Source organism: Vicia villosa, unplaced genomic scaffold, assembly GCF_029867415.1.
Source record: "Vicia villosa cultivar HV-30 ecotype Madison, WI unplaced genomic scaffold, Vvil1.0 ctg.001130F_1_1, whole genome shotgun sequence".
In the NCBI taxonomy this organism is placed as follows: domain Eukaryota; kingdom Viridiplantae; phylum Streptophyta; class Magnoliopsida; order Fabales; family Fabaceae; genus Vicia; species Vicia villosa.
Genome location: NW_026705497.1, coordinates 65,557 through 92,846, shown reverse-complemented (window position 1 = coordinate 92,846; position 27,290 = coordinate 65,557). Strand labels below are relative to the sequence as shown.

Sequence of the window (27,290 nt, the reverse complement as noted above, 5' to 3'; positions counted from 1 at the left end):
TCTCACGCACTTGCACATCATCCATCTGAATCACATGGGATGGATCCGCAATGTATCTCCTCAACTGAGACACATGGAATACATCGTGCAGATTAGCAAGACTTGGCGGTAACGCCACCCGATATGCAACTTTTCCAACTCGCTCCGATATCTGATAAGGACCAATAAAACGCGGAGTAAGCTTCCTCGATTTCAAAGCTCGTCCAACACCCGTCATAGGCGTAACTCTTAAGAATACATGATCACCCGCTTGGAATTCCAAATCTTTCCTTCGCCTGTCATGATAACTCTTTTGCCTACTCTGTGAACTTCTCATCTTCTCACGAATAAATTTCACCTTCTCTGTAGTCTCTCTTACTATTTCAGGTCTGAGTACCACACTCTTGCCCGATTCAAACCAACACAATGGAGTTCTACACTTACGACCATATAGCGCTTCAAAAGGTGCCATTCCGATACTAGAATGAAAACTGTTGTTGTAAGTGAATTCTATCAACGGAAGATAAGTATCCCACGAACCTCCCTTCTCTAGAACACACGCCCTCAACAAGTCTTCTAACGATTGAATAGTCCTTTCGGTCTGACCGTCTGTCTGAGGATGATAAGCCGAACTCAACCTCAACTTAGAACCTAGAGCCTCTTGCAAACCTTTCCAAAAATCTGATGTGAACCTTGGATCTCTATCCGACATAATACTCAACGGTATACCATGTAGTTTCACAATCACTTTGATATAAATCTCAGCTAACTTCGCAACTGGAAAAGTGATGTTAATAGGAATAAAGTGAGCAGACTTTGTCAACCTATCAACAATCACCCAAACCGCATCGAAGCCTCTCACAGTATTTGGTAAACTCGTCACAAAGTCCATAGAAATACTATCCCATTTCCACTCTGGAATATTCAACGGTTGCAACAACCCTGCAGGACACTGATGTTCCACCTTCGACTTCTGACATACCAAACACGCATATACAAACTGAGCCACATCCCTTTTCAAACCAGACCACCAAAAGATCTTCTTCAAATCCTGATACATCTTATTGGCTCCCGGATGAATACTCAAACTGCTTCTATGACCTTCCTCTAAAATCATCTTCTTCAGCTCGGAATCATCAGGTACACTAATCCGACCACGGAATCTCCAAACACCCTGACCATCCACTCTGAAGTCGCCATCATCACTTTGATTTGCCACTATAAACAAATCAACAAGTTTCACATCCATCCTCTGTCTCTCGCTAACGGTTGACAGAAAGTCATTCGTCACTTTCAACATACCCAACTTCACACTATCTGGTGTCAATTCACATACCAAACTAAGATCACGAAACTGCTCCAAAAGTTTCCACTCCTCCGCCATCATCGCGGACATATGCAAAGATTTCCGACTCAAAGCATCGGCAACCACATTAGCTTTACCAGGATGGTAATTCAAGCTAAAGTCATAGTCCTTTAGGAATTCCAACCACCTATGTTGTCTCATGTTCAATTCTTTCTGATCAAATAAGTATTTCAAACTCTTATGATCACTAAAGACCTCGAACCTTGCACCGTAGAGATAATGCCTCCAAATCTTTAATACAAAAACTACCGCAGCTAACTCTAAATCATGAGTGGGATAATTCTTCTCATGAATCCTTAACTGCCTCGAAGCGTAAGCCACCACCTTACCTCCCTGCATTAAAACACCACCTAACCCCATATGCGATGCATCACAATACACCACAAACGGTTCCTTAGGATCAGGTAAAACCAAAACCGGAGCTGAAGTCAACCTTCTCTTCAACTCTTCAAAATTCCTTTCACAAACTATGTCCCAAATAAACGCCTTACCCTTGCAAGTAAGCTGAGTTAACGGAAGTGCCAACATCGAGAAGCCTTCTATGAATCTTCGATAATAACCCGCCAAACCTAAGAAGCTTCTGATCTCAGTAACTGATCTCGGAACCTCCCATTGTAGCACTGCATCTACCTTGGATGGATCCACTGCAATCCCGTTACCTGAAATCACATGACCAAGAAAACTCACCTCTGATAACCAGAACTCGCACTTGGATAACTTAGCATACAACTGCTTCTCCTTCAAAACCTGTAGCACAACACGCAAATGCTCCTCATGCTCTTCCGGAGACTTAGAATAAATCAAGATGTCATCTATGAAGACCACAACAAACTTATCCAACTGATCATGGAATATGCGATTCATGTATTCCATAAACACACCAGGTGCATTAGAAACCCCGAACGGCATCACCAAAAATTCATAATGCCCGTACCGAGTCCTAAACGCAGTCTTCTGAATATCCTCCTCCTTCACCCGAATCTGATGGTAACCATATCTTAAATCAATCTTGCTAAACACACTGGCTCCCACCAACTGATCCATCAAGTCGTCAATCCTAGGAAGCAGATACTTATTCTTAATCGTCACCTTGTTCAACTGGCGATAATCAATACACAACCTCATGCTTCCATCCTTCTTCTTTACCAACAAAACTGGAGCTCCCCATGGTGAAACACTAGGCCTCACAAAATGTTTTGCTAGCAACTCTTCCAATTGTTTCTTTAATTCCACTAACTCTGATGCCGACATTCTATATGGCGCCATAGAAACAGGCCTCGTACCAGGAATTAGATCTATGGAAAACTCCACCTCTCTCCTTGGCGGCACATCAGAAAAGTCTTCAGGAAACACTTCGGGAAATTCTCGCACTACTGGAAAATCCCCAACTGCAGCTCGACTCTCCACAGTCAACGATGCAAACACACCAAACAATTGTGCCCCATCTTCTAACAGTCGATTCAACTCCTTGGTAGATAAGACATCAAAATCCACATCCTTCTCAAGAAATGGAAACCTCACCAACTTATGATAACAATCGATATGGACACGATTATTCATCAACCAATCCATTCCCAGAACCACGTCTAACTCGTTCATCGACAAAAAAATCAAATCAACAGTAAAGTCCTTACCGAAGATTGATACCGGACAATTCTTACAAACCAAAGAAGTAGTCACCGACCCCATTGCTGGTAAATCGATAACCATCTCACCACCCAAATCAGACATAACAAGACCTAATCTTTTAACATAATCATCGGCTATAAAACAATGCGAAGCACCCGTATCAATAATAGCAATTAAAGAAATGTCATTAATAAAACAAGTACCTCTGATCAGTCGATCACCCTTATCCGTCTGAGTTCCAGCCAACGCAAACACCTTCCCACCAGCTTGAACTTTCTTCTTCGGACATTGACCGCTCATGTGTCCCTCTTCACCACAATTAAAACACACTATTCCCTTAAACGTACAGTCGGATGACATATGTCCTGCCCTCCCACACTTGAAACATTTCCTCGCGTCACCATTGCAGACATTACTTTTATGGCCAGGTTTACCACACTTAAAACATACAATCTTAGCAGGAGCATCTCCCCCACTAAACCTTGGTCCATAATTCATCCTTTGCTTACCCTTCCCTCCATCATACGGCTTCCCACGATTCTGCGGACCTTTGTTCCTCTTTTCATTAATCACCTTATGATGAGCATTATTATCCTCATCATAAATCCTACAGCTGTCCACCAAATCTGGAAACACCCGAATCTTCTGATAACCTACCGCCTTCTTGATATCAGAAACGCAACCCATTCTCGAACTTAATGCACTTAGAAAATTCTGCCCCCTCACCAACAAAGTGTGGGTAGAATTTCACAAGTTCATTAAACTTTGCCGCATATTCAGACACAGACATGTTGCCTTGAACCAACGCTAGAAACTCAGTCTCTTTCTTTCCACGGACATCCTCCGGGTAATACTTCCTCAAAAACTCCCTCTTGAACACCGTCCAGGAAATCTCTTCACCGGTTGCTTCTAACCTTGCCAAAGTCTCCAACCACCAATCATCAGCCTCCACGGCTAACTGATGAGTGCCATACCTGACTTTCTGCTATTGCGTGCAATCCATCACACGAAAGATCCTCTCCATCTCCTTCATCCAAGTCAAGGCTCCCTCGGGGTCATGCGTTCCCTTAAACACAGGAGGATTCTCCCTCTGGAAAGTCGCTAAACTCCGAGTCCTTGCATTCTCATCCGTATGCATAGCTTCAGCCATAGCTTGCAATGCAGCAGCAATAGCAGCGTCATTACGTCCAGCCATCTCTAAACTTCACAATAACACCAAGAGAAGTAAGCCCAAAGAATAACACAAGAATTGTTAGACCAAACGACACGACACATGGTCGGACAAGACCGACCCGCTCTGATACCACTAATGTAACACCCCAATTCTACCCAGGCATATAGGTACAAATATCAGAGTATAAAAATTAAATTCATAAAAACAATTAGGGCGTTACACTTAAGTAACCACATAACCAAACATAACATACTCGCAAAAGATGCGTAACACAAATAATCAAAGAGGACGGATATTCATAAACACCTGAATGTATTCACACTTATATAAATGCATCGGTAACAAAGTATCCACAACATTCCTCCAAAATACATCGCATGAGAAGGTATCCAAAATACATAATACGAATGCATCTAAAGGATCAAATATACATCAAAAGGATCCTATAAGCATTATCTACAAAATAAGTGTTCAATCCCCCCCTAGGTGTTACGTATCACGAGCGGACGACACCAAAACGGACGACTACAAAGAGAGCACCTACACTAGCGGATCACCTGCACATTACCCACGAGTAGGTAACATTAAGGCAGAAGGGTGAGAATATAATTCATAATGAAAGCATGATCAATATAGTAATGCCCACAAATATCATTAAGAATCATATAACAAGATAATCCAACAAGTCAACCACAGTCAATATATAAGTAATGCGGTACATGAATGATAACATAATTATAAAGACTGACGATGATGAATGAGACTCGACTATGCGTATGCATGTGGTACCAAATCCGGAGTAAAACTCCTCCTTGTCATTATGACAAAAACACCTGCCAAGCATTATGCTGGGACTTTATTCCACTCAGGAAGCCCGCAGGCTGTCGTCATCGAGCATTTAGCTCCCACTGATGACCTCTTGCCACTAAGGCTCATTCCGTTACCGAGCATTAAGCCCCTACTGGTAACCATGCCCGCAGGCCATCTGTTAACAGAATTCCGCCATTAACGTATTGAAATGTTATGCTGTGCAAATATAAGACTCTTTTACACGACAACAACATCATTAACAATATAACACGATCATACACTCACGTTACATCGTTTATATTCTATCCAAAAGGATACATCACCAATTAATAACATCGTTATCAATTACATCACACCATAATTACCACACAGGCATTAATAAGCACACAACACACATATACCGTCAAAACATACTTGATTAGCAAATATCATTTCACAAAATACATTTATGAAAAATTCATTCAACCACCAATACACTCCTCTTTATCATAAAGCATGCTCAATAAGCTTCATAACGATTCGAACGGCACATAGAAACGATCTCCGGTTCAAAAGATAGAGCAAAACGAAGTTTGGCAAAACAAGTTCCAGCACTGGCCGCTTAGCGGGTCGCAACTGGTCGCTTAGCGAACATTCCAGTAGCAAAATGAAAAAAAATGCAAGAAGCTCCGCTTAGCAGCGCACTAGCGGTTTCTGCGAAATTTCCAAAAATATCTTCTTCCGCTTAGCGGACCCAGGGCCGCTTAGCGAACCTGCGAAAACTCAGAAAAACCAGTCGTGCAACAGACCTGCTAAACCCAAATTAACCATCCCAAAACCTCATGTGAACTTCCCTACATCTCCTACACATTCCATACATGCCATATATTCATGCTAACAACCAATGATTCATGGTTCATTCACTAAATGTAAAATAACCTAATAATTCCTTCATCAATAATAAAACATGGAGAAATATAAAGCAACCATGATCAATGAAGATATCTATCTTCATACAACACATACACACCACAAAATCATATTCATAACTTCAAAACTCACAAAACTCATAACCTAACATTTTTGGCAAAAGCATAGAAAATGTTCAAGAACAAGAACAAAAACAAACTACAAGGATCATACAATCAAGATAAACTATATTCATCCCCCTTACCTTGGTTGGATTCTTGGCTCTAGCTTGGTTTGGATTCTACAACTCTCTTCTTCTCTTCTCTTCACAAGTTTCTTTCTTTCTCTCCAAAATATCTCTCTTTCTTTCTATATCAAAATATCTCTTTTTCTCTCTATATCTCTTTCTATTTCTCTACTTCTCATTTTCACCCACTTAACTCTCATTAATTCTAATTTTGGCCCAAATGTCACTAAACATTAATTCTAACCAATTAACACCCAAAACCTAATAATTACACACATGGAAAGTAATAATTAAAATATTAGCATAATTAATATTTACCGACTGACTCGACTCAAAAACGGTAAAATTGGGAAAATGTAGCAAACATCACAATTAATCAGAAAAACACATTTACGGGCGTTACAATTGAGGCTGATGAAGTTGTCCTCAAGTTCTTTCTCAGAAATTTTGAACTCCTTTTTGATACAAGCTCTGATGTTGTTATAAGAAAGAGGTACAGCCATTTCAGAAAAGAGAGCTTAGAGGAAAAAAGGATACTTTTTCTGTTGTTTGTGTTTAAGGAAATGCAAAAAAAATGAAATTGTAGACGGAAGTTGATAAAACAAGAATGAAGAGATAAATGTGATGTTAAGCCCTTATATAGACCTGGGGCAGTAAGGGGCGGTTTAAATTTTAATGATTGATTGGACTGCGTTGGGTATTCCAAAAAGAGAAGTTATGGCTTCCGCCGTTTCTCGCCTTGGGAAGTTGAGAAGTAGTCATGAAAACTGATGCACGCACGTCTCAAAGAAACGTTTTGAAGAAAGTGACGTCACCATTTAATGATGATTACGGCTAAGGGAGTAGAAACGTCAAGTCTAAGAGTAAGGATGCTGCGAAGGATAGTCAGATCATATGCGGTACATTAATTAAAATCACTGTGGAAAATCTGAAAATATATTTTGACAGAATCTGAAAGATTTGCTGAAAAATAGTGCTTGCGAATATTGGAAATATGGACAAAGTGAAAAAATAAAAGTCAAGCATACATATATATTTCCACGAAGGGTTTGGTTACAAAACGAAGGTGCAGCATTATAACAAAATACAGAGTTTGAGGTAACTAGTTAAAGTCCTCAGGGAGACTATTTTTGATCTTCGAATATTGAGTTTCCCATGAAGACATACGAAGCTCGAGTAATGCCCGTTGTTTCTTCAGTCCTTCAATCTCTGGCACTAACTTTTGGGCAGTTTCGAAATGTTTAATCCCCAATTGCGCCACTTCGAGCAAATCTTGTTGGTTGGCCTTTTGAATTAATGGTTGCCTGACGAGTTTCAGCTTCCTTTATTTTCTCTTCGAGTACTTTTATCTCTTGTTTCCAGGAGTTGATATTCTTCTCACATCATCATATACTTTCTGATTCTCTGAATGTTTAAGCTTGAGGGCCTCACCTTGTTTGGTTGCATCCATAGCAAAGTTCCATGAAGAGTTGTGAGAGGCCATTTTTTCGCTTAACTGATCGTCGACATTTTGTTTTCGAAGAATATTGGCCTGGAGTTGTTCGACTAGAGAACCTAGCAAGACAATTACCTCTGAAACTTCTTTTGAGACTTGAAACAAGTCCACTTTCTTCAAAAGTTGATTCAAGCTATGACTCTTAGTAGGATTCTGACTAAGAACATCCGCAAGGTTGGTCTCAAAGAATTTTTCTTTTATCTGACGAAGGAGACCAGGGATGTCCTCCTTGTCACCAGATTCTACAGGAACAGCTGGAGAGACATCAAGTTCAGAAGACGAAGTAGTATTCACATTCATCATGGCCTTCAGGAAACTGAGGGGGTCAGTTTGCTTAAGCTGTTCCAGTTCTGAAGGAGTAAGTTGCGCAGAGATAGGCGTCGAAGTTGCCCCAGGAGCAACTTTTGTGTCAAAGGTTGAAGTTTCTTGAGGATTGTTTTTATCCGGTTTAGAAATTTCCTCGATGGCATCTTGTTCAGACACAGTATCTTCACTACCATTTGGTCGCTGATTCGCATTATCACTACCTGAGCATGGATGATCTTCTCCCAGGTTTTTATCTTGGTGGGTAGGTGGGGATTCATCAGTGGAATGGCTTTCTTCGACTGGCGCATTAGGAAAGATGGTGGCAAGAGGCCTAGCATCTTCAAGAACTGGTGAGAGAACATGAGATTTGTTTTGAGAAACATTTGCGTTAAACAAACCAGAGTTAATCATAGTGACAAAGTTCTGAGGAGTTTATTGATGAAAATGAAGAGGTTATGATTACCTTGGAGTTTGTCGACATTAATGGTAAGGTCGGAAGCCTTAAGATCCGAAGTAGCAGTGCCAGTATCATCCTGTAATAACAAGGTAAGATGTTAATTTGATCATTTAGTTAAAATTTATAAGATGATTTCGAGTTGAAACCCAAATACCTTGGGTGGAATGTTGTCTGGACTGGAATTGTGGCTTAACACTACGCCAAATAAGCTATTTAATAGCGCTTTTTTAAATTTTTGATAGCGCTTAAAAGCGCTATTAACCGCGCCGCTATTATAAACGTTTATTGTTTAACAGCACTTTAAAAGTGCTATTAAAGTACAAGTTTTTAATAGCGTTTTTCCTTAAGTGCTAATGAAGTGGACATTTTGCGCGATTTGTTATTTAATTTTGATAGCGCTTTCAAATTAAGTGCTATTATAGGGCACTTGTTTGATAGCACTTTCAAACAAAGCGCTAATATATGGCAAATGTTTAATAGCACTTTCAAAGAAAGCGCTAATATATAACACATGTTTGATAGCACTTTCTGTTAAAAATGCTATTATAGGATGTTTCATTAATAGCACTATCTACAAAATGCTATTGAAGTACATTTTTGGCATGCACAAAATTATTCTTTTGCTGTGAAAATATCAAAAAGCTACATTCAATTCCATACCAAATAACACTTTAAGTTACTCATTGCATGTTTATTATGATCCATCAATACCAAATAAAATTTTAAACCAAATCCACTTGTTTACAAATATCATAACATATATAGAGGGTATTTAGTGTACTACAAAAAGAGGGAATTTGCCTAGTCAAATTTGTAAATACATTCATTCCATCTAAGAGTACTTCAATCCAAATCACAAAGCAAATAGTCATATTTTCTAAAAAAAAACACCTAAAAAAACAAGGACAACAAAACAACACCAAGTAGTAACCACATTTCACGAACGAAAAGCGCTGAACCTATAGCTACAATCACTTAGCTAGGCAAAATAAATGCTTCTTGTTTTCCTGTATCATAGAAGGAATATTGATTATGTATTGTACAATAAAAATCAATTCAAGATATATAGAGTAATCAAATATTCGCTACAACCAAACCAATAAAGGAAAATAATATGTATAAAATTACATCAATATCTATGACTAAGAGGAAGCCCATAAAATAAGGAATGGTTATTATCCATGTTCTAAACTTGGAACATTCAGGACCTCAATTGTTGTTATACTGTTTATTGATATTATACTTTGGTATAGTCTATAATATTATATTGCTCTATATATTACATGAGATAATGGGTGGTTCAGAATGATTCTTAGTTAACCAATACCCTAACACTTTTAGACAATATTTTTCTCTAGCTGATGCCTTCTTGCAATTATGATTACATGCATTTACTTCTAAAAGTTGGTTGGACCTAACCTATTTATTCAATTTTGCAATAGAAGTATAAGATATTATCTTTTGTTTAGAATTTATCCAATCCTTACTCAACTGTTTGTATTATTATTTAATGATAAAATTATTTTGTAATTAGAAGGTAAAGTCTCATACTACTAATCTTCAAAGACAACAGGTCTCTAATAGTCTCGTGAGACATTAATTGGTGCATATTAATGATCTGAAGATTATGGAAATGCCCCTATTGCTGAACTTAGATACATATTTAAGTATAATTGTCTCATAATACAGAAAAAGAAAATACCAAGTCAAGGAAAAACTCACCGAAATTATCATCCACTATATAGGAAAATGTCGGATTTCTGTCTTTGGAACTTGAGACATGCACAGATTCAGCTACGATGCAAGCTTTTACCATGCAACACTTGCAAAACTCAAAAAACAATGGTCTTGTTCTTGAAATTTCATCCTTCAAACTAAGATGCTACAACTTAATCAGTCATTACTCATGAGAATATATTTCAAATTAAATTTTTAATCTAATGATAAAAACCCAAACACAATCCAACAAAAATGAATTGGATCCAGAACTGGCCAAGTATTCCCAGAGTTGACACATTCTCATATCTTCTATTGAAGTATTCTTTTTACCTAATTAAAGTTTGGGGGTGACAGATTATACATGAATATAGACACAGGGCAACTACCATCATTAATCATTACGGCTCAGCTGAAGTACATATCGAGCATTTTGCAGAAGAGTGTTGGCTTCCTAATTTGATGCATCAAGTGCACACAATTCTTTGATTTCTTCTTGCCATTTTTCGACTTGCTCCGGTGAATCCTACATATTAGAAAATTAAAAGAATCATACCATAAATTGTCAAAAACTAACAGTACTAAAAGTGAAGATAGTTCCAGATTTAAATGTTGAATGGTAACTTCATATCTCACATAATCAATTTCTCTTAAAATTCATTATAAAGATCCTTAAACATTGTTTTTCCTGATTTTATGAGCTCAGATACCTACAAGCAATCCACAATTAAACATTTCAAGAAATTGAAATTCATCTAAAGTATGATTTCAAGCTTCAAACAGTGAGTAACTAACCATATATAGCAAATAGATACCCTCTGAGCAAAATTCTCAATCTTCTAAAAAACAAGAGAAATATTGAGTTCTATATCTTCAGATCCAATGAGGTTAGTCTCAAATCCTTCATCCTGTACTGCTTCATCTCCAATATTTTCCTGTACATGTTTATTGTTAAAAGAAAAACAAATGAAATCTCAAATGATGTGCTCAAATGAAATAAAAAATTTAAAAAAAATTGAGACTAAGTAGTTAATCACGGCCATAATTGGCGTGTTCACGACGGTGCAGAGGGAAGCGACCGCTTAGAAGCATTTCACGAAAACAGAACGCGCGCATCACTGTCGTGACTGCCTCTCATGGCGCATGTAGCTGCCGTCGCGGCCGCATGAAATGCATTTCACGACACATGTAGGTTCCAAAAACTTCATATTTCACTTAAAAGTAGTAATTTGTACATAAGAGAGACATTAGAATTTGTACATAAGAGAGACATCAGAATTTGCTGAAAGCATCAGGCAATGATTCGAACCGGAGCCTAAGCATTCCGAGTGTCTTTATCTGCAACCATAAACAAATGGATTTATCTGAGCAGGGAGGAAAATATTTTGTTTGATAAATAACCTATTTACAAAATTGAAGAATGGCTTAGTTTCATATCTTGTTTCTACGAATGACAACCATTCCAATATTTCATGTTTTAAACTTCAACTCCAATCATGCATATCCTTAGTTTCCACATATAACAAACGAAAGAATAAATTATACCGAATAACAAACGAAAGAATAAACGATAATCATAATTATTTGTTATCAATCTTTTCATACCTACCATGATGCACATACAGCTGAACCAGCAATTACGAGATCAGCTTTCATTGCAGTTTTGAAGCTGAGCTCTACTTTATCCTCCAACACCTTGATCCGTCTTCTAGAAAGCTCTGACAACAAACCACCCTTCCTGCTAAGTGCAACAGCTGAAACAGTGGCTCCACATCTCAAAAGCTCTGTTGCTAACTCCATCATTGAAAGCGGAGCTCTGGTCATGGAAATCTCATGGAATACCAAGATAAATCTTCTTGACCAAACAAGAAGCGCAAAGTCCCCCTTAATTTCAACTGTCAGTTTTCGCTTACCACGTGCTTTACCTTTTGAAGATTGCTTACTCTTTTTCTTCGAGCTTGCGCTTTACCTGTTAATGACGAACTATATATATTGAATCACAAAGCATAATACCCCATCCCTAAAACAACCTCTGTACTAGCAAAATAAAAACTGAATGGTGAGAATTACACACTTTATAAACGTAAATCAAAATGAATTCAAACAAGTTTCCACAGATGCGTGTTAACGATCGAAAAGCATATACATATATGAGATTTTTAAATGTATCAAAAGAATTTCCACAAGTAATAACATCAATTTCAGCTGTCGCACATGCTTAATAGGCACATAAAATTTGCAATTTCAACATGACATTGTTCAAGAGCATCTTTCTATTTGAAATCACCTTTATTGTATACCTTAGTTGAAGAGACTTGAGTTTGTCTGTGAAGCACTTCCTATTGACCTGAAGTGAAAGATGTTAAATGTTTGAACAAAATTATCAGTTACACATAAGACAGAGAAGAGAAAGGTCACAATTGCACATGGACAAAACAAAAACTATTGTGTTATCAAGCATAATCTTTCCATAAATGTGCCACAGACTAACAAAGAAAGAAATTTAAGTTGTTGGTTTTAAAGAAGAAACACATAAATTTGACTAAAAGTTCAAACCTTATTAAAATCCATTAAACCAAAACCAGCTTCATCCCCCAACCCCCTATGAGCAGAAGCACTGAGCAATGTATTATAAGTTACAAAATTAGGCTGTATCCCTTCATGTCTCATTTCAGCAAACAACCCTAACAAACCCTCCCAATCCAACCCACCCTTAGCACAAGCATTAATGATAGTATTATAAGTCAACACACTAGCAGGAACCCTCTCTTGTTTCATTCTATCAAGCAAATCCAGAAACTGACCATTACGACCATAAGCATTAATAACAACAGTATAAGCAAACACACTCCGAGGAACACCTTGGATAGGCATTTCATCAAACACCTCGCGACACTTATCTAACAAGCCCTCCCTGCCCAAAAGAGTGATTATAATTGGTATAAATATGTTTATTCGGTTTACACCAAATCTGTCTCAAAAACAATCACCGCCCTACAACTTGTCATAAATTAACCAGATAAAAATCAGTGCCCTATGTTTATATTCTCATAAACAATCCAAAAACCTTTATGCACACTTAGATTTATATCAAACAATAAGATTTATATCAAATAAATCAGATTTGAGATAATTCTCAGATTCAAAATCCCTAAGTTTCCAAACATCTGATTCAAACAGAACCAAACATGATTGCAAGTAAAAATAGCTCAAAATAAAGAAGAATTTGTAACCTATCTTCGAAGAATCCGGCGAAGACTTCAACTCTGAATCCATGAACTGTGGCCGACGAACGAAGAAGAGAGCGTGGCTGGGTTTGACGGTGAGAGTGGGTTCGACGGCGTGAGTGGATTCGGCGGAGAAGAGTAATCGGTGAGAGATGATGTTTGGAGAGTATTTGGCGGAAGAGTATTAAGCGAAAGAGTTAGGAGAGAATGTTTTTGGAGGCAAAATGAAAAGTTTCCCCAATATTGTGCGCAAAAAATGAAAAAGTATCCGCTTTTTTTATTTTATTAATTTATTAAGTTCCACAGTAGTATTTAGGGATGGCTAAAATAATAGCACTTTTACATAAAGTGCTATCTAAATGAAAAATATTTTTTTTCAAAAAAAAATAGTGAAGAATATTAATAGCGTTTTTCAGAAAACACTATCTTAGTGTATAATATTAATAGCATTTTTCAGAAAGCGCTATCTAAATATACAATATTAATAGCGTTTTTCAGAAAGCGCTATCTTACCGAAGTTTAATAATAGCATTTTTTTACTAAGGGCTATCAAAATCACAATGTTTGTATTTTATAATAGCGCTCGACCATAAAGTGCTATTATAAATATGTTTTTTCCTTTTTAATAGCATTTTTTTTAAAAGTGCTATTAAATTAGGCGCTACAAAATATCAATTTTGGCGTATTCGACAACAAAAGCATTGCTGGCAGTTTTTAAAGGTGATTCTTCAGAAGACGCCTTGTCGCTAGAGGAAACGACTTTAGAGGAACCTGACCCTTTCTCTTTTCCCAAAGGGGTAACAGCTTTTTGTCTCTTTCTATGTCCTTGCCTAGTACGGGGAGGAGATTTGTCTTCATCATCTGAGACAACCGTTGAAGAGACTTTCCACTTCGAACCTGCCGGGGGTTTCGAGCTCTGGAAAATATGAATTGAGCAAAGTAAGTACTACTCATAGATTGTACAAGATTAGAATATAAAGTGGGTATGTACCGTGGGCCTCTTATTAGTGGTGACAGAATCACTCTCATTCGGCTTGTTACTTTTAGACGCTTCAGAATCCTTCTGTGCAGAAGCTTCTTTGATCTTTCTCTTTCGAGCGACGGCTGTAGTTGAAACTGGGATCAGTATATCAGCAAAGAAAAGAAAAAGTTAGTCGAAAGATTGCCTGAGCCCAAACCTTCAGGTATTGGAGTCAAGACACGAACATGTACAAGATCTATATAAAGATGCCCTTTGAAAGTATCCAGGGTATGCTTAGTCGGAACCACTCGTTCGGCGCGTTTTTTAGTACTTTCTTGAAGAATTTTGAAAGCGTTTCCACACACAAACCAGTCTGGAAAAGGAGGGCTTAGGGCCACACCAAAATCAGCACTTGGCAATGGAGGGAATCTTGGAGGATTAAGTTTGAAAGCCACTTCATAACATAGTTCTGGTCGAACAGACGGGGGCAATTTCAACTTATCCAGTTTAGCGGAAACATTTTCGCGTAAAATGACTGCAGCTTCACGAACGGTCCGGCTAAGATCATCAGGCCTGTAGATAGTTTCAAAGAATTTTTGAAAGGCTTGGATTTCTTTAATATGAGTCGAAGTACCTTTGTGAAAATTCTCCTGCACATCAGCAAAAGCTGTAGTTAGTTCTTGAGTAAGACTATCGGCATCAAAGATTTGTGTGGTGTAATAACCCGTCCACCATTGGTGAAAATCTGGTGTAGAATAAAAAGCAGGTTCGAAGGAAATAGGAGAGAGATTGGTAACGTCAACATATTTGTTGATTTTTGATTCACACTCTTCTTCAGATAAATGCAAGGTATGGAAACACATATGGTTCCTTTTATCGTACAAACATTTGGGTTTTATTTGAACCAACCCAAACTGTCTCGAGACTAGATTTGGTTGGTAGCATACAAGAACACATTGGCCTTTGGATGGTCGAAGACGGTGATAAAACAGCCTTGGAGTAAGAAAGGCTTCCCAAATTTCCATAGACTCAGTTTGTTGATCCTAAGATATTGATGGGAACCTTCGAGTGAACCACTCAGGACCGACTGTTCTGTGTACGAACGGAGCCATAGAAGGATCGAATTGATTACGCTGGGCGAACATCATTATATATGCTAGAAAGTGTTCATGGAGTTTCCCAGTCTCTTCTTTCGGAGTTAGGTAAGCCAACTTGGTTCCTTCTACAGTTCGATTTCTGATCTTATTATCTTCTTCATTGACGATGCCTCGAAAGGGAAGATGAGTTTCAAAAGTAGCGTTAAGCCACAACTGCAATAGCCAGAAAGGACCAGCGAAAAGCAAAATTCCATTTTTGTAGTTTTTAGTAAGGTTCGCGGCTTCGCTAAGGTTCTCATAAAGAAATCCTAGGATTAGCTGGTTCAGGTTGAGTTTCTTTCCAACATGTAGCTGATTAGCCATACAAAGATATCTCTTTGCAACCTGTATGGACCTTGAGCAGAAAACACATCGTGAGAGCCATAGTGCTAAGAAAGCAATATGCTCCTCATCGGAGACCTCTGCTTGCGTTGTGTTATGGTACTTCTGAATGAATGCAGTGTAAGTGACTGTTGCCTCATTGAAATTAATAGTATCAGTATCCATATCATTTAGGTCAAAGGTTTCCCCAGTTGGTCGAAGTCCTGTAATAGCAGCTATATCGAAAAGAGTGGGGGTAACCATTCCACATGGAAGGTGGAAGGTGTTGTGGGAAGCATCCCAGAAGTGAACCGCTGCTACTAACATGGGTTGGTTATACTCTAAGCCCGTTTTGGATAATTGAATTAAATCATATATTCCTAATGTTTTCCAGAAGGATTCCTTCTTTCCTTCTACTTTCGTTAACCAGGCATAGTATAGTTCAGGATCTTTGGCTAACGGGATTGACCTCAACACTTTCACAAAGTTGGTCATATAGTTTAACCTAATTTTCGTCAAGACCAAAGGGGTTGCAGTTGAAGCTTCTTCAGCATTATCAGGTTCTCCTAGAGATGAATGTCCATCTTCATCTATCTTAATCTTACTAACTAAGGGTCTAGTTTTATAATAAGCAGGAAAGAATTTGTTCATAGATGGATTGTTTTCGCCTGGTAACGGACCCATAAAAGCAAGAGGTTTTCCAGAAAGTTCAAAGGGGATGATTACCTGAGAAGCGTTGATAGCGCGCGCCTCTGCCGTTGGATTTTGGAGTTTTAGAACAGGATGAAGAACATTTGAAGGTGAAGCCATGGAGAAGTTTGATTAAGAAAATAGGTTTTGAAGGGACTGAAGTTGTTCTTTTGAAGGAGAATGAAGAAATAGGAGTATAAAAGTGCAAGGTCAAGTATTTAAAGGTTTAACGGAAACCCTTTTAAATCTTTTGGGTAAAAACCAAGGGACACGCGGCAGGCACTGATTTAATCCAACGGCGGTCGAATAAATTAGCTTTACTCCTAGTATGTAGGAGTAATGATCAAGAAGTAAGGTAAAAAAACATGGGAATGTAAGTTATGAGAAGACATCTTTGAAAATGACAAGACGTTTTGGAAACATGGTCACCAATGATTATAACGTCAGTCAGCAATCTTGGAACTTTCAAAGATAAGTAAGGGACGAAATCTTATGACGACAAGAAACGCCTATTTCTCTTGTTTTTCGAAACAGGCATTTATTGGGGGCAATTTGTTAGCTGAAGATTTCGTTTTGCAAACATGGTCCTTCGAAGGATAAAAACTCGAGGGAGGGATGGTTACTGATGACCATCTTTGAAGATAAAAATGGCTCCTGATGGCCATGCTTCGAGAATGAAGATTTCTAAGTTATAACGAAGATAGTGAATGCTGAAGCTAGTAGGAGTATATGTCTTCGAAGACTTAGACAGATTTCGTGAAATATGTTAAGTATTGACACTTAGCGTGTTTTTGTAGTGTTTTAATGTTAAATACACTGCCACGCGTCGAAGAAGGACTTAGGCGGGAGGATTTGAAATTCGAAGACGGTTTCGTAACTGTCTAAAGACAGATGGCGTTCCTGAGGTTCTTATGAGAAACGTGGCATTAGATTAGCGTAGGACCGTTAAGGTCGAAACTAGTATAAATAAGAGTCTTAATATTAGGATTCCGTGTGTTCATTTTGTACAAATCACTCACATATTACTCAAGTATCAAGTGTTAAAGAGAAAGAGTTCGCTGAGAAATGTACGTATGACACCACCATTTTAGTACATGTGTATTTTCCCTTTATTTTCAAGTATCTTTCAATATTATTGCATTTCATTTACTTCTTGCCATTTACGTTTTTGTACTCATTATTTTCATGTCATTTATCTTTGAAGTATTTAACATTTCTGCACTTTAAGATTTTTGCACTTTTACAGTTTTGTCTCATATTTTATCTTGACTTACCTTTCGCTGAAGTTATACTCACGTGTATAACGAAGTGATTGCTAATTTTGTTTGTTTCGTTCGAAGTAATTCTTATTGACTAGATGAATCATATATATGGTTCGAATGACCATCAATAACAATCTTTTTGACTATGTCCTAGGATCAATCTAGTCGATCCTGCGAGTAACCAAATCATATTTATTAGTTTGGAAGACTAGCGGTTGTTTACCGGAAATCACCGTAAACAGTGATAGAGAGACTTGGGAGGAGGAAGCGCAAGCTTTCAAGATAAAGGCAAGTAAGAGAGTTTGGTTAAACCTTAAGATAAAGGAGAACATGCTTATTCAAAAGTCTAGATTAAAGTGGTTGAATGATGGAGACTCTAATAGTAAATTCTTTCATAGATTCATGAAGGAGAGGAGGAGAAGAATCCATATTAGCTCTATAATTACTAGTAGTGGACTTGTGAATTCGGTAATGGAGGTGAAGGAAGTGGTGAAAGTGCATTTTGAAGATAATTTCAAGGAGGGTTGTTTCGATAGACCATCATTGGATGGTATTTTTATTAATTCTTTGAGTAGGGAGGATGGTTTATCTCTTGAGGTTTCTTTCTTGGAGGAAGAGATAAAAGAAACGGTGTGGAGTTATGACGGTTCGAAAAGTACGGGTCCAGATGGTATTTCTCTTCTCTTTATTAAGAATTGTTGGTTCTTTTTAAAAGAATATGTCTTCTTGTGTTTCAACGCTTTCTTTTCTGGGGCGGTCTTGTCTAAATCTATTACATCATCGTTTCTTATTCTTATTCCGAAGAATTCTAATCCGATAGGTCTTGATGAGTATCATCATATTTGTTTAATGGGATGCATTTACAAGATCATCTGTAAATTATTGTCTAGTAGGATCAAAAAGGTTCTTTCTCCGATAATTTCTTATTGTCAAAGCGCCTTCGTCCCGGGCGTAGACAAATGATTGATGGGGTTCTTGTTGCTAATGAGTTGGTGGATTTTTCTAATAGGGAAGGGAAGGAGTGTCTCCTTTTTAAAGTGGATTTTGAAAAAGCATATGATAAAGTTAGTTTGAACTTTCTTAGATATATGATGAGGAGGATGGGTTTCAGGGTTGTGTCGATGAAGTGGATGGAGTCTTTGGTTTTTTCGGGCAAAATGTCAATTGTCATTAATGGTATCCCTACTAAGGAATTCGAAGTGGAAAGGGGATTACATCAAGGTGGTCCTATTTCTCCTTTTCTTTTTGTCATAGTGGCAGAAGGTTTAAAGGTTTTGGTTGGTAAGGCGGTAGAAAATGGTGATTTCGCGGGTTACAATGTGAATGGTAGATGTTTCGTAGATATTCTTCAATTTGCGGATTACACCTTATTGATAGGAGATGGGAGTTGAAAACATCTTTGGGTTATTAAAGCGGATTTGAGAGGCTTTAAATTGGAGATGGGGCTAGGTATAAATTTTCACAAGAGTAAGCTCATTGGAAATAACATTAATCCGTATTTTTTTGGAGTGACATCTTCTTTTCTCTCTTGTAGGGCGGAGGCAAAAGAGTTCAAATTCCTCTGAATCTTTATTGGTTATAATCCTAGAAGAATTTCAACTTGGAGAACTTTTTTGGAAAACTTTAGGAGGATTCTGAACTCTTGAAAAGGGAGATGACTTAGTTTTGGAGGAAGGATTACGCTTTTAAAATTAGTTTTGAGTAGTTTGGAAATTTTCACGCTTTCCTTTTACAAAGCTCCTGAGAAGAAAATAGAAAAAATTAATAAAATGCAAAGATTTCTTTTTTGTGGTGGGGGGGGGGGGGGAGTTGGAGGAGAAAAGGAAAATGCATTGGGTTAGTTGGAAAGATGTTTGTCTACTGGTTGAGAAGGGTGGACTCGGTTTTAGGATATTGGGAGATTTTAATATCGCTCTCCTTTTGAAGTGGAATTGGAGAATCTTAGGAGCTTTTAATTTGTTGTGGTTTCAGATGTTGAAGGCACGGTATGCGGATGTTAAGTTCAGGGCCGTGCTTGGAGTTAAGAATATTGTTATTAATAGTTATAGTTTGGGTTTGGTGGTCGGATATCTATTCGTTGGGGAAAAAGCTTCTGGAAGAGTTTTTTTGCTAAGAATTGCAAATTTCGTGTTGGCCTCGGTCACTCCAATTCTTGTTGGCATGCTCTTTGGTTGGATGTTGGAATTATAAAGGAAATTTATCTAATTTTGTACTCTTAATCTCTCTTGCAGGACGTTTCAATAGGAAAAATTGGAGGTTGGATAGATGGATAATGGCATTGGGGTGACTTTGGAATTCCTAACCCAACATCTTCGGCTATTCCGTTGCTATTGACAGTCTCCGTGAGCTACTGTCCGCGACTGTTTTCATGACAGAACACGCGGATTCCGTTTCTTGGCTGGCCTTGGAAGGCGACATATTCACTGGGTCTTCTTTCTATAATGCTTTGTGTAATCCTTACATTCCGTATGGTCCACGAACCGCTTCGACTCTATTTTCTCCGCTATTTGAAAGGTGGAAGTTCCTCTCAAAGTGAAAGAATTTGGATGAAGATGTTTTATTAATAAAATTCCAACTAGAGATTCTCTATTCATTAGAGGTATTCTAATTTCTTCTTCGAACCTTTCTTGTGCTTTTTGTGTTGATGTAGAAGAATCTTCATCCCACTCTTTTTTGTGTTGTCGTAATGTGTAACACCCCTTTTCCAAACCCCAAATATAACAAACATTCACAGAGTACTAACATGCATAACATAAAAAATGCGTCACATGTTGTTTTCACCGCAATGAAAACCCAAACAAATCATATCAAACATGCATTAATCATCTTGTAACACAATTAAATATCTCATGTTTCCATATAATATGCATCTCGCACGCAGAATAAAAGTTGGTATCAAACAATTTCAATGAATATATCCCATACTATATTCCTTTACCAACTCAAATAACATATTCAATTATGCTATACAAAACCCAAAAAATCTAGGCAACATAGCCTTTAACAACATATCCAAATTATCGAGTCAAATATAAACAAGATAGCAATATTCAAACATAAGCATAAGCTAAAAATAAAATCCGCCAAGTGTTACATGATCAGAGCATAAGACTCGCTACCTAATCAGACAATAAACTCAGGAGCTCCTCGGCTAAATTCTCAGACAAGCTCACTACTCGTCGAAACCTGCACGATGTTACAATGAACATCATTCAAACAGAAGGGTGATAATTCAAATCATTATAAATAAACATGATAATGGAAAATGTAAAAAACAACAAGAATACATTCCAAGAATTCATCACTCTTCACATAAACATGTATCTTGCATAATATATCAAATTACACGTTTTTACCTCTTACGACAAGTTCCACAAAACAAGTAATCATATTTTATTACCACGATCCTCAATTGTATACAATAATAAAATACAATTCAAGTATACAATATCAATCACCACATTCACATATATGCACATCCATACAATTATTACACACATTTATATCACATAATCACACCATAATAACATTTCACACCGACACGTGCGACTCAAGTGTGACTCTATGCGATATGCATGTGGATCCCTCTGTTATCATTTTTGACAAAACCGGTTATCATTCTCTATAGACTAGATAACCACCTCAATGCCCCATACTCGTTAAGCTTTCAAACTCCATACTCGTTAGGTTTGGGACAAGCAAATAATCTTCGCAAGATTACCCAACATCGCCACTTTCAAAGACTCATGCTTGTGTAAGTGTGCAACAAAACAAGACTCATACATTTAAGACGATCTCTACCTCTTAAATTACACAATCACATCTTTTCCAACATTGCACAATATACACCACATGATTTCAATTCCAAACAATGCATCCAATAGCACACACAATCAATCACATGTATCTAAGCGTAGCATAACATGTATTGCATCAACATTCCTCAATTCACATAATCACATGTATCTAAACGTAGCATAACATGTATTGCATCAACATTCCTCAATTCACATTATAATACATATATATTCAAGTATTAAGGTTCTCATGGAAATTCGTCCATACACCACTCATGACATGCCAAACAATTAATCAAAACCCATATTAATTAATCATAAGTCAATAGCATGCAATTCCAAAAGCCAAGTTAAGAAAGTAGAAATATTTATATCCAAGCTACAGGCCGCGCTACGCGCATAGAATATCGCTACGCGCGCTGAGTCAGAACATCCGGCGCTAAGCGCCCTCATACCCGCGCTACACGCGCTATATTCTGCCCAAAAGGTCTGCGCAGATTCAACAGTGTGCTATGAGCGCTACACCGCGCGACGCACCCTCTGCGTTTTTTGCAGAATTTTCTCTACGATGACAACAACCCTTTTCTCCCAATTTTCAATCCAAAATCGTTTCCTTCTCAAACTTTATCACGCATTTCATGCTTATATCACTTATACAACATATAGAGACAATGATAAACATCAAATCATAACACATAAGGCAATTTCATGGATTCTGTTAACATCTCAAAGTTAGGGTTTCACCAAAATCCATATCCATACATTATTTCACAAGTTGTTCACATACCAACTCATAAATCATGTATAGAATCATCATCATCATAAGGTAGATTTTCACATCATTCATGGATTAACATCATCATCCAAAACTCAAGAAATAGTAAACTCCCAATCCTAAATCATGCAATTACTAACCCAATCATACATTACCCAATCATATAAACCTATAATGACTTAGATTCACACCCTTATCTTTAATTTTAATCCTCCCTCTTCAAGAATCTACAATCCTCTTCTCTTTCTCTCTCTCTTTTTTCTCTACTCTTTAGCCTTTTTTCTCTTCTTCCTATCTTTCTCTCTTTTCTTGTAATTAGGTTTTCTCTCACAAATCTTTACTAACTCTATTTGTGATATTGGGCTTAACCCACCCAACTACTCTTTCTAATTAATTAGGCTCATTAACAAGTTTACTAATATTATCACTTCTATCTAATTATCCAAATATCACACATATTCAAATAATCACAAAACACACCAAATAATCAATTAATTAAACTAAAAATAAATTAAATATTTCAATAAATAATTAAAAACCAGAGGCTTTGTTTGGGGAAATTAGTGGATAGGTTTGATATATCATATCACATTAGATTTTAAAGAGAGTTTTTGGCATTTGAGTTTCTTTTGTCTTTTTAAGCAAGTCAAAAGAGGAAAGGCGGGAATTATTTGGTTGGCTATTGTTTGGAGGTTATGGTTATGTAGGAATGATATTATTTTTAACAACTCTACTTGGAATGTGAAGGATGTGGTTTGAGGTAGTAAAAAACTTATTTGGAGGTAGTCGTATATCGAGAAAATTACTCAACTCAATTGTAACTTTTATAAATTTAACATTAACCCATTATTTTACTTAAATTAGATATCACTTGGTGGATAATTTTCTTTTTTGACTTTTTTCGCCTATTTTGTAATCGGGTTTCTAGAGCATTTGTTATATTTCAATACAACTTGCTTATTGAAAAAACCAAAGTTTGTTCCTCCTTATACAACTGATGCAAGAAGACATAATGTCACCCTATAACCAATTAAAAAGATTGCTTTTTGAAAATTAGTTTAAAAATTTTTTTGCTTAGCGAAAATTTTATCAACCTACACTTTATGGATAAAGTGAATTGAACACTTGTACAAAAACACAAAATAAATTTCAGATGATATAATTAGATTTAAGATCTGTTTATTTCAGCTTTACAAAAATGATTTTTGTTATTTTTAAAAATAGATTTTAAAAATCCGTTTTTTAAAATATTACAAATTTTTTTCTGTTCGTTTTTTCAAAATTGAAACATTACTTTTGACATTTTATAATATAAACAAATATTATTGAAGACTAAAATATAGTCAAAATCGCAATTTTTTCAAAAAATGATATTTCAAAATTAATTTTTATAAAAATCTATTTGTAATAGCTTCAAAATTAAGTGATTTTTTGAAATTTTGATATACAAAATTTTTTTCAATAAAAAGATGAAATACCTAAATAACATTTTTAAAATAACTATTTAAATTAAATTTTCATTTGAAGCTTTTATGAAAAATTTCTTTGTAAAATATATTTATTCAAAATTATATAACACTATAAAAATCATTTTAAAAAAAAAAGTCAAAACAAAGGGACCCTTACACTATGTGTGTAAAATGAATCTTATCAATTGAATAAAGAATTTAACATTAATGGATCATGCAAAAATCAAAACATGATTCAACAGTCTTTTTAAAAGTTGAGAGAAAATAGGGGTAAATTTATATTTTAATATCTAGACAAACTCCTAGAATAAATTGCTTGCATTATGTATATTTGATAACAAAGGTGAAACTATTGATTGAGCTTTCTTTGGAAATAATTGTCTACATTGGATGTGAAGTATTTTATTCCACTACCTGAGGATTCTAGTTATATATTTTGCATGTTGAGTATTATTACTTTCTATTGTGTTGATTCAGTTGCAGCTATGTATGTTTGAATTGCAGGAGAGCTTGAATCTCACCACCCTCTACGGTCACCACAATAAAATGCATTTCTGACATTAATTATGGAAAAACATATTAAAAACTTATGATGATCATAACATTAATTAATAACAGTCGATTAAAGTATCCAATAAAAATGTAATTCACAAAATGAGGAAAATCATAGTTGTAAATCCATTAGGGGGCCTTCAATTTCTTCATAAACTGCTTTATTCCTGACCAAGAGTACTCCAGGCTATATAACATGAAACAGATGTATAAAAGTTTATTTTTCTACATAAGTTTTGTAATTTATTGATTGAAAGTAAGTAATAATCAAAGACATTGTGAGAAACATAAAACGAGAAGATGCAAAAACAAAATTACAAAAGAAAAAAAGTCTCTCTTTATGAAGTTGAATTCACATTTTACCTTAATCAATCTCGGATGTAAACCTTCGGTGAAGGCGAGTTTTGAATCAAAATGTCCACTATTCCATCCGGTATCGATGAAATTTGTTTCTTTTCTACCCTGAGCGACTTCAAATTACACAAGGAAGGGAGCTCAAACAATAAATTCGGAACTAAGGAAAGAACCTAAACAAACAAGTGTTAAGGATTTTTTTTTAATTCAAGTCATATTTCTGATCAAATTTATAAATACAATCTGCGAAGCAAGCCTATTAAAAAAACTCGGGTCAGTCATTGTAAGTGTAAGGTGTAAAGGAGCTTTCTTCGCCCCTATGGTACCTGAAGAGTAGTTGAAGAGATGATCAACGATTCCATATTAGCAAGTTCAAAAAGCCAGTCCACTAAAATCAATGAAGTCTCTTCTGATTTCCAAAATTCTATTATGTCAATACTTACTCGTTTGATAGAAGAGAGACCGCTCTTGCTCCAACAGAGTTTCTGAACAGGAACACCACTAAAAATAAAAGTACAAAGATTTGGAGCAGATAGCTCGATTCCAAAATAGGTTTTGGGTGCATAACGAACCATGTATATATATAAATTAACAAGCTTAGTACTTGAAATGTAAAGGTTTTGTTCATCCGCAACTTCACAATACACAATATTCAAACTTTTCAAACTCGTTAATGCTGAAAATGGATCAACGCGACCATCATTACCAACCGAAAAAGCTAAGTGCCAAATACCCAAGCTAGTTAATACTGGCATATCCAAAGAACATGGAAACAATATGGTCGTACCGTAAACCGTAGGATGACTGACATAAAGATCAAGATATGTTAAAGTGCGACACGACAATAAACAAGTCGGAAAGCGTTGAATATCACATGTAACACCGATATCTAATCGTTGTACATTGTGTGAAACCGCGTATTTTAGAATCGTTTCAAGCAGGCAAGACTCCATGACTTTGTGGCGGCGAAGTTCTAGAGTGTGGAGTTCGGTTGAGTTATCACGAAGTGACAAGATCCGAGAGACGAATTCGGTGAAAATCTCGACAGTGGTGAATTGGGAAGAAACTAATGTAAGAGTTGGAAGATACTTCCAGAGATTCTTCCATCTTGTGGAGAGAATACAAGTGTGAATAGCTTGTTTGATGTTCAAAAAAGAGAGTATGTGAAGCAATAGAGCATCTGGCAAATCACTGATCCTATCCTTATTATGAATGTAATTTTCTGTGTTCATGATTATTAGAGGAAAATTGAAAAATACCTTAAAAAAGAGAGTGATGATTTGAAGGTGAATGCTCGATGGATTTTTCTCATAGAAACTCTCGGATACTACCACTGTTTCATCTTACTCATTCATGTTTCCTTCCACAAACCCTAGACAGTTTGTTATAATTCTTGTATATTTTGTTGAACAAATCAAAATTCAAAAATGATTTTAGTTTTTCTAATTGTTGATAAAGATTTATTAAAAATGATTTTAGTTTTTGTAATTAAAAAAATGATTTTAGTTTTATAATATTATAAGTGTTTTTATGTAAACTTACTGTATATTAGAAAATTTTATTTCAAGCTTATTTGTTACAAATTAAAACGAAATTTCGGTATTTATTAATTCAGATTTCATTTTATGAGTTTATTGCAAAAGAACAGACTGAAAAACAAAGTAAACATTATCATTTTTTTCTAAATAAACACACTTTTTAAAAACAAAATACCACTCCTTTTGATTAAAAAAATTGCAACCTAGAAGAGTTTTTTACAAGTGAAAATGAAAAGGGTGCAAGAGAAGAGAAATGGTTAATGTTGCAACCTATGTAGATATTATCGGTATTACATGACAAAATTGTGATGTGATTTTTACGTGACAAAATTGCGTACTAAATTTTTCATGACAAATGAGTCGCGATTTGTGTTCCTACGGCGTGTTTTGTCACACTAAATTGAGTGATGTGATGTGATATTTTAGTTTTGTGAAGTGGTTGTCACATAGTTAATGAGTATTTTTTTTTTTTTGTATATTTTGTAGTGGGAAGTCCAACTAGGGATATTCAAAACCGAATTGGTCTAATAGAAAATCGTAAAATCGAACTAAATCAAAACCGCAAAACACCGCTTTTGGGTCATTTTCTAGTAGAAACTGCGCGGTTCGGTTCGGTTCGCGATTTATGTTTTGCAAATCGAACTAAACCAAACCGCATTATCTTACAAAATCTTACTAACAAATATATATTTCTTTAATATTTTAAAGAAATCAACTAGTGCTATGTGTATTTTTTATCATATTCTTTGTATGATATTTATTTTAATTTATATATCATAAAAAAAAATATTATTCATTTATAAATACAATTTTAACAATATATTTTATCATATTCTTTGTATAATATTTTTTTATGAATGCAATTTCATGTTTAGATAAAATTGTAAGAGCATTTTTATGTATCAAATTATAAATATATTTTGACAATTATAAATTTTTTTATGGTAATATAAACGATTAAACCCAAAATTATATTTTCTCTTTGTGTATGTATGCAGGCTCCAATTTTTTTTTTTGTAAAATACCGAACCAATCCAAACCGCATTAGTTTGATTTGGTTTTATTTTAGAAAGCCAACCAAACCAAACCGAACCATACATTTTTTTCTCTCGCGGTTCGGATGATTTTTAGTGTCTAAACC

The 27,290-nt window shown here is 36.0% G+C and overlaps 2 protein-coding genes and 1 long non-coding RNA gene across 6 annotated transcripts; 1 reads left to right on the top strand and 2 right to left on the bottom strand.

Moving 5' to 3' along the window:
- Positions 1–9,083: 9,083 nt before the first annotated feature.
- Positions 9,084–13,528, bottom strand: LOC131633493 (uncharacterized). Of its 4 annotated transcripts, XR_009293336.1 has the most exons (9): positions 13,301–13,528; positions 12,368–12,414; positions 11,673–12,036; positions 11,328–11,572; positions 10,883–11,002; positions 10,704–10,777; positions 10,457–10,593; positions 10,074–10,225; positions 9,084–9,358 (listed from the first exon to the last, which is right to left on the bottom strand). It is a non-coding gene; the product is annotated as an uncharacterized LOC131633493 (long non-coding RNA). The 4 variants fall into 4 exon arrangements; XR_009293335.1 differs by having other exon boundaries at positions 10,074–10,593; positions 10,863–11,002; XR_009293333.1 differs by having other exon boundaries at positions 10,074–10,593.
- A 4,466-nt stretch (positions 13,529–17,994) lies between these two features.
- Positions 17,995–18,627, top strand: LOC131633496 (uncharacterized). Its single transcript, XM_058904209.1, has one exon. The coding sequence runs from the start codon at positions 17,995–17,997 to the stop codon at positions 18,625–18,627; it is 633 nt and encodes a 210-aa protein (XP_058760192.1).
- Positions 18,628–24,625: 5,998 nt separating this feature from the next.
- Positions 24,626–25,843, bottom strand: LOC131633494 (F-box/FBD/LRR-repeat protein At1g16930-like). The gene is made up of 2 exons (XM_058904208.1): positions 24,938–25,843; positions 24,626–24,784 (listed from the first exon to the last, which is right to left on the bottom strand). The coding sequence occupies exons 1-2, from the start codon at positions 25,841–25,843 to the stop codon at positions 24,626–24,628; spliced, it is 1,065 nt and encodes a 354-aa protein (XP_058760191.1).
- Positions 25,844–27,290: the final 1,447 nt, after the last annotated feature.

Excerpts from the sequence above, each read along its gene's own strand:
- LOC131633496 (XM_058904209.1), top strand. The coding sequence starts at position 17,995 with ATGCTTATTCAAAAGTCTAGATTAAAGTGGTTGAATGATGGAGACTCT.
- LOC131633494 (XM_058904208.1), bottom strand. The coding sequence starts at position 25,843 with ATGAACACAGAAAATTACATTCATAATAAGGATAGGATCAGTGATTTG. Across the intron at positions 24,785-24,937 it reads TCTCTTCAACTACTCTTCAG|GTTCTTTCCTTAGTTCCGAA; the intron begins GTACCATAGGGG and ends TTGTTTGTTTAG.